The sequence below is a fragment of the Rhinoraja longicauda genome, chromosome 22, assembly GCF_053455715.1.
Source record: "Rhinoraja longicauda isolate Sanriku21f chromosome 22, sRhiLon1.1, whole genome shotgun sequence".
In the NCBI taxonomy this organism is placed as follows: domain Eukaryota; kingdom Metazoa; phylum Chordata; class Chondrichthyes; order Rajiformes; family Arhynchobatidae; genus Rhinoraja; species Rhinoraja longicauda.
The window spans coordinates 6,009,805-6,025,745 of record NC_135974.1 but is presented as its reverse complement, the minus strand read 5'-3'; the positions used below and the strand labels follow the sequence as shown (position 1 = coordinate 6,025,745).

Sequence of the window (15,941 nt, the reverse complement as noted above, 5' to 3'; positions counted from 1 at the left end):
TGACATAATTATCTGTAATTCGTCCAACAGTGGTGTCGTGAATGAATTTAAAGATATTGTTGGAACTGTGTCCAGCTACGCTGTAATGGGTATCGAGTGGGTAGGGCAGGAGCCAAGCACACAGCCTTGAGGTGCCCCAGTGCTGATGTTTAGAGGAGGAAGCTTTGCCAATTTGTACTGCTTGTGTTCTGTTGATGAGGAAGTCGAGGATCCAGTTGCAAAGGGATGCACAGAGACCCAGTTCTCTGAGGTTGGTAACAAGTTTAGAGGGGAAAATGTTGTTGAATGCCGAGCTGTAGTCTATAAACAACTGACGTGTGTGTTTTTATTGTCTAAGTGACCCAGTGTAGGATGGAGAGGCAGAGAGATAGAATGGATATACCACAGTAACATTGACAGGCTCTTAATTGTCCTGCTATTATTATCTGCATTTTTCCTGCTGCAGCCGGGTTATATAAGCAGTATTTTTCATAAATATAGGCAAATGAACTAACAATTGAAATAATGGTTGTGGAAAGAATTAAAGACTTAAAACACCTGACAATAAAAGTCCACGATAAAGACGCTGGAAAAAGTGGATCACTTTTCATAACTTGGAAGATACATTTTAACAATGCCAAAATTCATCCTCACCTGCAGTGAACTGTTTTGACCATCTGACCTAATGAGTGTCAGAGACAGTGTTCTCCACACAGTTACCTCAATACTCATAGAAATGGAGTAGGACAGGTCAGCCTAGGCACAATAGAACTGCCTAAAAGTAATGATCAAAATTCACTCACTGATAATAGACAATAGACAATAGGTGCAGGAGGAGGCCATTCGGCCCTTCGAGCCAGCACCGCCATTCAATGTGATCATGGCTGATCATTCTCAATCAGTACCCCGTTCCTGCCTTCTCCCCATACCCCCTGACTCCGCTATCCTTAAGAGCTCTATCTAGCTCTCTCTTGAATGCATTCAGAGAATTGGCCTCCACTGCCTTCTGAGGCAGAGAATTCCACAGATTTACAACTCTCTGACTGAAAATGTTTTTCCTCATCTCAGTTCTAAATGGCCTACCCCTTATTCTTAAACTGTGGCCCCTTGTTCTGGACTCCCCCAACATTGGGAACATGTTTCCTACCTCTAACGTGTCCAACCCCTTAATAATCTTATACGTTTCGATGAGATATCCTCTCATCCTTCTAAATTCCAGTGTATACAAGCCTAGTCGCTCCAGTCTTTCAACATATGACAGTCCCGCCATTCCGGGAATTAACCTAGTAAACCCTCAATAGCAAGAATATCCTTCCTCAAATTTGGAGACCAAAACTGCACACAGTACTCCAGGTGCGGTCTCACTAGGGCCATGTACAACCGCAGAAGGACCTCTTGATAATTGGTCATGGGAAAGGTCTTGTTTCAGTAGAGGATCTTGATTTTAGCAGAGTGGAGATTGGGTTTCAACTGGGAGTAAAGAGAATTTTCAACATTATGAGCATTTCCCACTTGCTTCCTAAAACACTAGTTTACAAACTTTTTGGGTAGAGTCAGTCGATTTTACAGGAAATTCATGTCTTGTTGGCGACAACAATTTAAGCCACAATTTCAATAGTCAAGGAGTTGACGGTTTTGCAGCTTAAAACATTACCTTGCAGGACCTTCTATACCAATAGGCCCCTTGACTAATACATATGGCAAATCCTTTCTCCAATGAACCAACCAGAGCAGCAAAGAAATGGCATGTAGACAAACATAGAAGGTAGCTAATGCCAACTATATTTTATGCAAAGAGAAAGATGTGTGAAGTATCTCAAGTATCAGGGCCTGATGGAGTCTATCCCAGGTTAAGAGAAGCAAGAGGGGAGATTGCAGGGGCCTTTGACGAAAATCTTTGCAATTTTTCTGGCCACGGGCGTGGCCCCGGAGAACTGGAGAGTAGTCAATGTTGTTCCTTTGTTTACGAAGGGAAGTAGAAATAATCCAGGGAATTATGGGACGGTAAGCCTCAAATCAGTGGTAGGGTAGCGAATGGAGAGGATTCTTCAGGATAGGATTTACTCCCAGTTGGAATGGAATAGGTTAATTGGGGACAGCCATCGTGGCTGTGTGCGGCAGATCATGCATCACTAACTTGATGGAGTTTGTTGAGGGTGAGACAAAGGTTGGCCTTTGGAGGAGGGTTGTAAAGGTTGGAGTATTGCGGGAATGGAGGGATATGGGTCATGTGCCGGCAGATTAGATTAGTTTATCTTTGCATCATGTTCGGTACAGACCTTGTGACCGAAAGGCCTGTTCCAGCTCTGTACCTTTCTATGTTCTATCCAACACTTTTCCGTTAACATTTCAATATAGTAGGCAACACAATGGCAATAAAGACATTCTGGGATCAAATCAAAACATCATGGAACTGGTCAGGGGCAATGCTAAAGCTTATTTTATCGAATGACATCGAAGCAGTTTATCCACGCTGCTGGTGCTACATTCCCATCTTTGCTATTTTTATGGGCCCTGAGAATACATGTCTATAATACTTCAACTATTACTCCAAGCCAGGCCTTTCACCATCACTAATATTTTATTGCCAAGTCCATTTTCAATGCTAATTTGCTATCGATTCCATCTCTCATCATTCCCTTTATAAGAATTACTTTATTTGTAATAATTTTTCCAAATCTGTGCATCACTGGAAGGGCAACATTTATTGTTATTCCTAACTACTTTCAAAAAGTGGTGGTGGACTCTGACCTTGTTAACCCTCCCTGTTAGATGCTGTTTGGTTAAAAAAAAAATCTGCATTGAAACTTTAGGGCATTGCAATGTCAACTTTATGATGGTCCCAGCATGCCATTCTATATTCCTCATTTAATTCAAGTTGATCAACTGGGCTCAACCGTAACAGCCGACTGAGAGATAAGCTGGGCTGTGATGTTACAGATTGTGACAATGCAAGTCTCTGATGGTCCACAGCACCTCATGAATCACTATATTTGAGGTGCCAGATCAGAGAGTCATAGAGTGATACAGTATGGAAACTGCTTCTTCAATGTAGCAAATCTCGAATCGTCTGTCTCAGAAAGTGGTAGGGGCCAGATTATTACAAATATTTAAATTGAGTTTAATTTAGAGATACAGCGTTGAAACAGGTCCTTCAGCCCACCGAGTCCCCGCTGCCGACTACCATACACTAGTTCTATCCTACACACTTGGGACAATTTACCCACAAACCTGCACGTCTTTGGAATGTGGGAGGAAACCGGAGCACCCGGAAGAAACCCATAGTCACAGGGAGAACGTACAAACTCTGTTAAGACAGCACCCATAGTCAGGTCCCTGGCTCTGTATGGCAGCAACTCTACCGCTGCGCCACTGTACCGTTTTAAGGTAGAGATAGATAAATATTTGAAAGATCAAGGAATTGAGAGCAATGGGGAACTAGCGCAGAAGAGGAATTGAGGCCTGTATAGGGCAACCATGATCATATTGAATGTGGGGTAGAGGTCGGGTGCCTTACTCCGGCTCCTATTTTCTATTATATTATCAGCGGATATAATGTTGGCTAAAGACATTGAGTGAACATACAGACTCTGGCAGTTAATCGGATTGAGAATCCATCCATTACCGCATACTGTTCTCAGAGGAAAAGTCTGAAGACAGGAAAATAATTGTATTTTTCATTGATGGGCAGACAACAATTGTAACATGGCTACAGTCTGCAAATGTAATACGAAGCGAAAAGTCAAAGGCACAGAGCCACATTGTGCCCAGATTGGTTAAGTGGTAATACTCAATTCCCCCTCTCACTAAATCTCAGTCATAGAGCTCAGCAACAGGTCTTTCAGCCCATCTCATGCTTGCTGACCACTGAGTACCCATCTATACCAATTCCATTTTCCAGTACTTCGCCTTATGTCAGGATGAACAACAACTGATATCTATATATTAAAACTCTTGTTTGTTTGTTTGTTCCTGAACTGCAGCCAAAACGGTACACGATAGTGCAACAGTTTTAGGCCCACCTTACTCACTATCGTCCCTTTGGTGCTAATGGAAGAAGTTTCATTGAAATCGGTGTTAAAAAATTTAAGTAATTCACATTTTAAAGTTTAAATCTATCTCCTAGGAAGGGAGGGGGAGGGAGGATAAGGGGGGATGTAGTGGGAGGGAGGGGGAGAGGGGAGAGAGGGGGAGGAGAGGGTGCTACACCAATACAGGAGAGGTTTGGGCCCAATGGGTCTAGTCTTTTCTAAATAGCTTTTCTATTTTAGACACAAAAAGCTGAAGTAACTCAGCAGGACAGGCAGCCTACTCCGGCTTTTTGTGTCTATCTTCGGTTTAAACCAGCAAATGTAGTTCCATCCTACACCTTTCTATTTTAACTGGATAATGTATGCTCTCCCAAATCCAAAACTACTCTAAATTTCTAATCCTCGTCAATCTTGAGATCTAAGTAATCAGTAAACGACTCAAGTAAACAAATAGCAACCGTGGGACTTGAGCTCTTATCAATAGTATTACCCAATGATCATACTCCAAAATCAGTACCCCAACTGGCTCGAATGGGCCAAATGGCCTACTCCTGCACCTATTTTCTATGTTTGTTTCTATGGAATATCTGAATATTTGACATGTAAAGTGAAATTATTTTAAAAATCATTAAAAAAATTCTCATGAGATCTCACACTACTTTAATCACAGAATCCAATATCATTTCTTAATGGATTTTCCAAATCTTACTTCCTGCCTTTACGGTGCTTCAAGTACAACAGGCTGTTATTGTTTTAGAGTCTAATTCAAAAAGTAACTGTTGAAAGCAAACTGAACGAATTGTGATGTTTAAATGCATTTGAAAATCAAACCAACTACCAGGGACACTATTTCTTACAATAGACTTCACAATGGATTAGAACATAGAACAGTAGTGAACAAGAACAGGTTCTTGGCCCACAACGTCTGTGCCAAACATGATGACATGACCATCACTTATCTACCTGCACAACCCCCATTCCCTGCATATCCATGTGCCTATCCAAAAGTTTTTTAAAATGTCATTAAAGTATCCGTTTCAACTTCTGCCCCAGGCAGCGTGTTCCAGGCGCTTACCACTCTGGGTAAAAAAAAACATGCCCCCCCCTCCCCAAAACTTTGCCCCTCTCACACTAAAGCTAGTATTTGATTTTTCCATCATGGAAAAATATTCTGACTGTCTACCCTATCTCTCCCTCTCATAATTTTATATACCTATCAGATCTCCCCGCTGTATACCTTGACAGCTTTCCTCACAGTCCACGACCCCAGCAACCTTGGTGTTATCTGCAAACTTACTAATTAACCTGTCTACATTTACATTCAAGTCATTTATATATAACACAAACTGCAGCAGTTTCAGCACATATCCCCGAGGAACATCACTGGTCACAGACCGCAGCCTGAATACTGCCCTTTCATCACAACCCTCTGTCTTCCACCATTAAGCCAGTTCCAAATCCAAACAACCCAGTCACTATTAATCTTGTACATTTAAATGTTCTGATCAGCCTACCATGGGGTACTTTATCAAATGCCTTACTAAAATAGATGTAGACAACATCCATCACACGACCCTCATCGATCACCTCCTCAAAAACCTTGATCAAGTTAGTAAGACACGACCTGCCATGTCCAAAGACATGCTGGTGTTCCTAATTAGCCCATTCCCTTCCAAATGGGAGCAAATCCAATCCCAACAAATCCTCTCCAATAGTTTCGCTATTGAAAAGACAGACAGGTGGGCAGAGGGGTGGGATTGCTCTGCTGGTCAGGTTTGAAATTCAGTACTTAGCAAGGGAGAACAACATCAGAAGATGTAGAATCTGTGGGTAGAGCAAAGAAACAGCTATGGTAAAAAGACCCTGATGGGAGCTATATACAGGCCTCGGATCAGTAGCCAGGGTGTAGGGTACAAATCAGGAGATACAATCGGCATGCAAGAAAGGCAAAGTTGGTGGTCATGGGGGATTTCAATATGCAGGTAGACTGGGAAAATCAGGTTGGTAATGGATCCCAAGAGAAGGAATTTGTAGAGTGCCTACGAGATGGCTTCTTAGAGTAGTCGAGCCCACTAGGGAAAAGGCAATTCTGGATTTGGTATTGTGTAACGGACCGGATTTGATTAGGGAGCTTAAGATAAAGGAGCGCCTAGAAGGTATTTCACCAGCACCCACTTCATCAGCAAGTGCGTGGACGACTGTGTGTCGCCAAAGTCAATTCGAGTGTTCCCCAACCATAGATGAAGCGCAAGGTACATTCGCAGGTTAAGGCCAGGTGCACTGCATACACGTCAAACGATCCCGAATGATACAAGAGGCCCTCGATGATCTCCGCAAAGCCATCACGGATGCCAAGAGACAATACCAGGACAAACCTGAGTCCCAGTATAATCACTCGACACACAGAGAAAATGTGCAAGGTTTGAATAAGATAACTGGCTGCAAAGCGAGGTCAGGCAACATCATTGGTGATAGTGTGACCCTAGCCGATGAACTGAATGCTTTCTATGCTCACTTCGAGCAGAAGGCCAATACGGTGGCAACACCTGGCCTTTCAGATTCAAGTGTGCCTCTCCCCAGGGTAACTGTTGCAGAGGTTAGATCAATATTCTTAATTTGTTGCAGCCTCTGGATGTCGTGCTTGGTGGCTGAGCCAAACCAGACCATGATGGAGAAGGTGAGGACAAACTCAATGATAGCAGTATAGAATTGGCCCATCATTGCCTGTGGCAGATTGTGTTTCTTCAGTTGCTGCAGGAAGTACATCCTCTGTTGGGCCTTTTTGACTGTGGAGTCGATGGTGGCCCCCCATTTAAGGTCCCTGGAGATGATGGTTCCAAGGAACTTAAATGACTCCACAGATGTGACTGTGGTGTTGTTGATGGTGAGTGGGGGGAGGGGAGGGGGATCACTTCGAAAGTCTACAATTAGTTCCACTGTCTTGAGAACATTGAGCTCCAGGTTGTTGCGATGGCACCAGGACGCCAGCTGTGTCACTTCCCATCTGTAGGCAGATTCCTCCCCATCCTGGATCAGTCCAATCAGGGTAGTGTCATCCGCAAACTTGAGGAGCTTGACAGAGGAGTCTGTGGAGGTGCAGTCGTTGGTGTAGAGAGAGTAAAGGAGAGGGGAGAGTACGCAGCCTTGCGGTGCTCCTATGCTGAGGGTCTGCGGGTTCGAGATGTGCTTTCCCAGCCTCACATGCTGCTTCCTGTCCGTCAGGAAGTTGATGATCCACTGACAGAGGGGTTCAGGCACAATACTCCACAATACTCCTTGGATTGGAATAAATACACTTCTGCCCATCAGCTGGATCAGCTCAGCTCAAAACTGGATTCAGATGGCTGTTAAACTGCTGATGCAGATTGTCAGATTATAGAGACTATCTCCAAAACAGAGTCAGGGTCAACCAAATATATATCAACTTTGTAGCATGGTTAGTTTACTGTTCTTTTTTTTTTAAGCTAGATTTGCCCACCAGCATTTCAGATTTCCATATAAACATAGCACAAAAAGTAAGGAAATTTGTGTTTGGTAGATTATTTCTTTGTTGTAACAATGCTTCTTGGCAATAAATCTTATACCGTTGGAAAGCCTGTTTATTTCCCTTTTAAATGGTGCCACATTTGTAAGGAACATGCATTTGTGGGATGAGCAGCAGACCTGAGTATATGGGTTGCGCCCATGAAAAATTTGCCAAATCTTCTCTGCCAATGCCAAACAGCTTATTCTGCTGTGCTATTGACTCTTGTTTTGAGCTTCTGGTACCCCCAGGTGCTGACAAGAATGGGATGCCATCCCACAACAGTGTGTGGCCAGGCTGGTGACCAGCATGAGGAGGAGGTGCCAGGCTGTTATGGCTGTGTATGGTTCTTCCACACGCTACTGTGGCTCCTGTTTATTAAATGAATAAATTGTTAAATTGCCAATATGTCTTGTTTCTTCAGACTTCAATCATCCAATCCACCAAACAACACCGAACAAGAGTCAATGGCAGAATAAGCTGTTTGGCATTGGCAGAGAAGATTTGGCAAGTTTTTCATGGGCGCAACCCATATACTCAGCTCTGCTGCTCATCCCACAAATGCATGTTCCTTACAAATGTGGCACCATTTAAAAGGGAAATAAACAGGCTTTCCAACGGTATAAGATTTATTGCCAAGAAGCATTGTTACAACAAATAAATAATCTACCAAACACAAATTTCCTTACTTTTTGTGCTATGTTTATTTCCATTCCAATCTTTAAGTGCACTTGTGTTTTAAAAGATTTGAGACCATATTCTCTTTCTGTGAGTGAACACAATAATCCTTATTAGAGCTTAATTGCCGACTCATGAGGATCTCTATACGTTAGAAGATGCCCATCAATCTTCAGCTAAGGTACCCAAAATGCAAGAATACAACTATACTCTGATTAGTTATACTCTCTTCATTCTAGTTACCTAAACAATATTTTGCTGAAACAACCCTCTCCAAGTCTACTTTATAAGAAAACATTTCAAACATTCAATAATATGAATTAGCAATTGACAGTATGCAGCAGAAAATGACTGAGTAACTTGTTAAATTACTTCACAATAATTAACTAGGCCAACCTGATGAGTTAGTTGCATGACAATTTCACACCTAGAGAAGGCACGATGATGAAATAAAAAGATTGGAGGTGAAGAAGAACATCCGGAGGCAGAGAGGATAAATGCCTGCACAATGAGATGGTCCCATGAGAAGGCAGAAGGAAGGTGAGCCACAATGGCCATGTAGGTGGAGACATATAGTGAAGTGCCCACAATGGCCATGTAGGTGGGGACATATAGAATTTTGGACAGGTGTTGCAGGAGTAAAGGGTGAAAAAAAAAGATGGAACTCCAAACTACATAGACTTGGGGCCACAGTTTTCGTCTTTGCACGATTATAGTTTGTTTATGAACCATAAAAACACTATAGACTCCTCTTAATTACAATCAAGTGACCATCAATGCATTTTGCACTACAAACTGATTCAGGCTTGCTCTGTAACATTCTTGCTCTATCATTCACACTGGAGGGCATTGTATTTATATATAATCAGGACAAAGGACAGATATGTTGCCTGTGAAAATGGTGAAGAGATTCCTAACTTAAGGGACTTCTGCAACTTACAAGGGCTCAACAATCTTGCTTCAAAGCAGTGTTGATTTGGAGATGATGACAATTTATTGACCAGAAGCATTTACTACCTTTCTCCTTTCAGTTGCTAGCCAACATGAATATTTCTAGAAGTTTTTCCAGCATCCACGTTATTTTGTTTTCACAGAAGAGATAAAGTGACAAAGATCTAAAATAAAATAAAAGATCTATTAATTAATGAGCAGGAATGGACTGGATTAGTAACACTCAGGAATACACTTCCAGGTGGCTGGGTGCTGATTCTAGATAAATCTGTAAGGATTCCTGACTAACGCAGATCTTGCATTAATGAAAAACAATGTTTCTAATCACGGAATAATTGGTGCATGTAATGATCAGGATGATCTTCAATCCCAAGGGGTCCAAAAATAAATTATTTGGGTTACTTTTTCCTTATTGACATTTAATTTATTTCAGTAAATTTTGAAATGACCTGGCTTGGTAATGGAGAAGAAGTAGAGTAGGTGGGGCAGGGAAAAAGAGGAGCGAGGGCATGGCTTAGAGATGCAGGGGAGATTTTTCAACACAAGTAAGAGCAGGCTTGATTAAAATGATCTATCCTGCCTTCCAATCTCATGTTCTTTTGCAACAAATTTAGTGTCCGATATTAAATAATATCCAAAGCAACCCTTTGTGACATGATGTTTATAGACTTAGGACACGGTCAAACTATGAGCAGAATAACGTTGTGCATCTGACGTAGTGTGAGCAACCCAGACTCAAACACCACTATAATATGTGGTGAAATTCATTGCTGCCAGTGACGATATGTTGCTTGATTGTATTATCCATGTTATTTTCCGCCAATTTATCTTTATTGGTTAGCAAATTGGCGAGATGGTAATTGTCTGGATTGTTAATCACAGCTAATTCACTGGTTAGTTATCTGGATTTACATGAATGGTGACTAAGCAATTCTAACAAATTAACAAAGAGCAAAATATGATAAATTACCTGCACCAAAATGGCTAACCTGTAACCAACCCTTGTGTTCTCCAGAAAATGTCCTCTGTAAACAAAATTCAAGTTTGAATGGATAAAAACTATTAAACTGCTTGCAGTTTTCAAAGTGAACACTATCGTTTTAACATCATGTCTTTGTGCATTTTGAGTTCTAAACGAATGTTGTAATTCTTGAAGAAATTAAGACAAATTAAGATATTAAGTATAGATTATTTAAATCAATATTCTTTCGATTTTTTTGTTGGTTTTCATATCTGATTAAATAAACAAAGTTTGCTCAATAGAATATTTTTTGGAGAACACATGGGTTGGTTAAAGGATAGTTATTTTGGTGGAGATAATTGAATGAGCAATTAAAATTGAACTCAAAAAAGAATATGCTGTAGATTAAAGTCATGTGTCGGCCAGATTTGGTACAACTGGCTGAGTTCCTTACCTAAAAACCAATTGATTAGACATTTATGAGAAACAGATCACATAATCAACTTAGACAATGTAAGATACATTCTCCAAATTGCTGGTCAAGTTAACATGCCTTTAAATAGTCTTTTTTTTAAAACCTTTATATTTTCCCTTTGCTTCAGCATTGAAGATGGCCTTTTCATTGAAAAGAAATTCATACATTTGAAAAGATAAGTTTTTCTTTGAAGTGTTTTGGAGAGTCATAGAATACAAATATAGCACAAGCCAATGTAATTCATTCTTATTGGTCTTCTGTGGGGGCTCTCCTGGAAAATCGCAAGCTCTGAAGGAAGCAATCTGGAATCTGCACCATTGGAAGAGGGTTCTTAGAGAGTTCATGAAATCTGACTAATAGTTTGGAAATAGGATCCAAAATAAATCTATGTTTCTGCTGATTTCCCAATCATGTGCATTGAACAATGTTTAAGTCAATGCTTAACTGAACAAATCGATTCATCCACAGATATGAAAACCAAGAAAAAAAAATCTGAAACATTTTGTTCTAAATAATCTGTTTCGTGTTATATCTTACATTGTTCAGATAAAATTATTAGAATAAAGAATGGCGATACATGTCAAAAACATACACCAGCATGAAGATCACGAGACATTCATGAGATGAACAAATCTTCCATTGTCAATTCCATTCATATTTTAAAACCAAGGGATTATATGGTTTCTGGCTTCTTGACCTCTGGTTAATACCAATAAAGCAAAATTTGGCTGAGCCAAGAGGAAGATATTTCCTTTCCTCATCAGTCACATCCCTTGCCACCCTCAAAATGTAAGTCTGAACGTTCAAGATCCTAACTTTGATTTTTTTTTATCTGTTGGTATTCAAGTTTGGCGATGCAGGACCAAAATCATACACGGCAACCATAAAGTTCCATTGTGTAACTGCAACATGGCATACCTGAAACATTGATTGAAGTTCCTGCATCAAGAATTCCACTGTTAGGCCTCACACAATACCGACGCGGAGCTGTAGTCTTCACTTTAAAACATACATTTCTATCTGACGGGTTACTCAGTTTCAGGTTTGTGGTTACGACATCTGTGAAAGGTCCTGCAATCAAAAACAATAGTTAAAACATTAACAAGTGCACTAGTAGTATTCCATTTTTTATTAATCTAACAGATTTCCCGTAATGGGTGATTATGTGTACCTCTAACTTGGCAACTCCTTTAAATCCATTGAATAAATCTAGGTAATTGGAAATTGCTTATAACAAATGGTTGAATATTTTTTATTTTCTCCCCACAGAACTTAGTGGTGGCAATAAATGCAATATTCACATTTCTATTCTTTTTTTTGCTTAAAGATGTCAGATGTAGCTTTCTAAATGCTTGCAAACCCAACTGACCACCCCATTTTGTTTGATCGATGTAAAAGACAAGAAAAATAAAACTGGAAACATAGAAAATAGGTTGAGGAGTAAGCCATTTGGCCCTTCGAGCCAGCACCGCCATTCAATCAGGTCATAGCTGGTCATCCAAAATCAGTACGCCATTCCTGCTTTCTCCCCATATCCCTTGATTCCGTTAGCCCTAAGAGCTATATCTAACTCTCTCTTGAAAACATCCAGTGAATTGGCTTCCACTGCCTTCTGTGGCGGAGAATTCCACAGATTCACAACTCTCTGGGAGAAAAAGTATTTTGTCATAGTCCTAAATGGCCTACCCCTTATTTTTAAACCGTGACCCCTGGTTCTGGACTCCCCCCACATCGGGACCATTTTTCCTGCATCCAATCCCTTAAGAATGTTATATGTTTCTATAAGATCCCCCCTCATCCTTCTAAATTTCAGCACATACAACCCCATTTGACCCTTTCTCGGCATCTTCATTGTAGGCAGTGAGATTGGCAGCTGTGCATTGGCAGCTGTGCATACAGTTGAGGGCATTTCAGCAGGTGTTCCATTGTGTGTGGTTCAATACCACTTTCGCAGATGACATCGTTGGAGTTATATCCCCCACTTGTTTAGAGACGCCTTGGCTCTGCCAACACCAGTTCTCAATCGATTGAGGCATTTCCATCTGGCCCAACTTGCATCTCTACACATTTGCCTCATTTATGTCGAACAATTATTGTCCCACGTGTACACTGGCACCATCCCCATCTCTTTCTCTGCTACATCGGTAACTGCATCGGGGCCAAAGATACTAGAGGAACAAGATGGACCACTCTGTTAAAATCGCCTATACTGAAGTGTAGTACACAAAGGAGCCATTTTAGTAGACAAAACTTGCCGTCCCTTATACTTCTCGCAATGTAATCAGTGTTTTGGAGGAATAGCATGTGTGATGATACCATTAAAATGCAGAATATATCTCATCTATCAATTCACAGATTTTTGTTATTTTTCCATTTAAATGTTTCTGCAGGTTTCTGCCTATTAAAATGGCGCCATGATGTACTACGTTTTTAGGGTCGAGTGGTCTATCTTGTTCCTCTAGTATCTTTGATCGGGGCTGCCTCCTGCACCCATGCAGAATTTGTTGGTTTCAGTAGCTTCACCACTAACTTCCACCCTGTCCTCAAATTCACCTGGACTGCCTCCAACACCTCCCCTTTCTGGATCTCTCTGTCTCATCACAGAGACAGACTGTTGATCGACATCTACTGCAAACCTACTGACTCCCACATTTAATTGGACTACACCTCCTCTCACCCTGCCTCTTGCAATGATGCTATCCCCTACTCCCAATTCCTCTATCTCTGCCACATCAGCTCCCAAGATGTGACTTTCCATTTGAGAAAATCAGAGAAGTCCTTTAGTGAACGTGGATTCCCCCCCTCCCTCCCGGCTGCCATATATGGATTCCCTCACCCATGTCCCTTCTGTGTCCTGTAGTTCTGCTCTGGTTCACCCCCCCCCCCCCCCTCTCCCCAAAAGCAACAAGGAGAGAGTTCCACTGGTCCTCTCCTTTAACCCCACCTGGCTCTGCATCCAACAAATCATCCTTCAACATTTCCATCACCCCGAACATGATCGCACCATGATTCACATCTTCTCATCTCCACCCCTTTCCGTCTTCTGCAGAGACCATTCCCTCTGCAACTCCTTGGTCACTCATCCCTTCCCACCCAAACTACCCCAGGTACTCCACTGCAACTGCAGGAGATGTAACACCTGTCCCTATGCCTCCTCCCTCGACTCCGTCCAGTGACCCTGATAGTCCTTCCGGGCAAGACAGAGATTCATTTGCATCTCCTGGAAGGTTTTTTCTTTGCACAAATATTTAAATTTGTGATAAACTCCGAGGAAATCCAATGGACCTATTGAGCAATTTAATCTAGCTTGGCAGGGCACTGAATTCATTCTGAGGGGAGAAATCAGAATCTTTCCCCAAACTGTTTTTTCCCTCCAGAGTCAGGTGGGCTCCTCTTTACAGATTCAGTTCTCAACAATGCTCTGCTTCATACGATAATTTCTAAATCTGATGGTAAGCTAAAGTTTGATTGGTAATTGCAGTCTCAGTAGTCCCCCCTCTAAGGAAAATAAGATTGATTTGCCTTTTACAATTTCCTGAATTGTGCTTAATTTGATCTGTAATGGGAGACAGGCACCCTGTTGTTCGGTCTTTGCCGTGCTGTTTTTTGATTTTGTGCAGGAATGTAATTAATGCCCTGGTTATCAGATTGATGTATTTTTCTTGTGGGTAGCTCTGTTCATCATATAAGCACATTCCGGAAAACTCTGAGTGAGGGGGTGAGGTTGGCAGTGGTGGGGGAGATGATGGCAACATGTACTATTGTACATTTTACTCAACACTAATAGAGGCCTTTTGAGCCTGCTTCACATTCATCAAGGTAATGGCTGATCCACTACCTCAGCCATGTCTCTTGATTCCTTTATCCAAAAAATATATATTGAACCTGTTTTGAGTGAACTCCAGTAACTGAACATCCATAGCCCTCCAGAGTGGAGAATTTCAAGGGTTCTCCACATTCTAAATTTTCCTCATCTCAGTCCTAAACAGCCTACCGCATTATTATTAAACTACTAGACCAAGTGGACCCGAAGGCCCAAACCTCTCCTGCATTAGTGCAGCACCCTGACGACCCCCCTCCCCTCCCCTCTCCCTTCTTCCCTTCTTCCCCCCTCCCCCTCCCCTCCTTTTAAACTTAAAAATGTGAATAACTTAAAAAATATAACACCGATTTCAATAAAACTACTTGCATTATCACTAAAGTGACAAGTGACAATAAGGTGGGCCTAAAATTGTTGCGCTATCGTGCACCGTTTTGGCTGAAGTTGTCACAAACAAGATAACAAACGAGAGTTTTAGTGTATAGAGGCCGCCTTATCCTAAATTCCTCAGCCAAGAGAAGTATTCTCCCAGAATCTTGCACACTGCAGATTAGCAAATTATGATACAGTATTGTATTTTTCTAAACTCCAGAAAATACAGTCATCCATGGAATCTATTATAATCTTGTTACAATTTGCCAATGATGCTAAACAATTAATTTATGAATTGTGAGGAGGCAAGGAGGCTTCAAAGCAAATAAGTTGGAAGAGGGCCCAAAACATATCAGAAATAATATAATGTGGGTAAATGTGAAGCTATCCATTTAGGTTGGGAAAAAAAGTTGCTGTACTATTGAAATAGTGCTCAATTGGACGTTTTGATTTTTCAAAGAGATTTGTACACCAGTCAGTAGAGGCAAACATGCAGATGAAGTGAGCAGCTAATGCAAATGGAATATTGGCCTTTATAGCAGGGGATTTGAATACAGGAGCAAGGATGTGATGCTTCAATTATACAATGATCCACCCCACCCCCTCAGGGCATTTCATGCTAAGGCAATGCCAGTTAATATTTGCAAAATTGAAATTCCCTAGCAGTACAATCCTATTTTTATCACATCTCTGCTATTTTCTACATACCTGTTCCTCTATCTCTTGTTGAGTTTGCGACGATTGCAATGAACCCCCAACAAGGTGGCAATACCCTTTTTGTTGCTTGTTTTTATCCAGTCCACATCACAAGATTAGATATTGTTCAGCCGGAGGCAGTTCAGTTTAGTTTATTGTCACGTGTACAGAGGTACAGTGAATAGCTTTTGTTGCGAGCTAATCAATCAGCAGAAAGACTATACATGATTACAATTGAAACATTTATAGTGTACAGATATATGGTAAGGGAATAACGTATAGTGCAAGATAAAGCCAGCAAAGTCCGATCAAAGATAGTTCGAGTGTCTCCAATGAGGTAGATAGTAGTTAAAGACTGGTCGCTAGTTGTGGTAGGATAGTTCAGTTGCCTGATAACAACTGGGAAGAAAAGGTGTCTATTCTGCAGCTGTCAATTTAAATCTGCCTCCCATCCC

The 15,941-nt window shown here is 41.3% G+C and overlaps 1 protein-coding gene across 1 annotated transcript in view; it reads right to left on the bottom strand.

Moving 5' to 3' along the window:
* vapb (VAMP (vesicle-associated membrane protein)-associated protein B and C) overlaps window positions 1-15,941 on the bottom strand; it is an 84,167-nt gene that overhangs the window by 20,986 nt on the left and 47,240 nt on the right. The window contains exon 2 of the mRNA XM_078418659.1: window positions 11,517-11,669. Within this exon, the coding sequence (XP_078274785.1) occupies window positions 11,517-11,669 (153 nt within the window). The remainder of the gene's footprint in view (window positions 1-11,516; window positions 11,670-15,941) is intronic.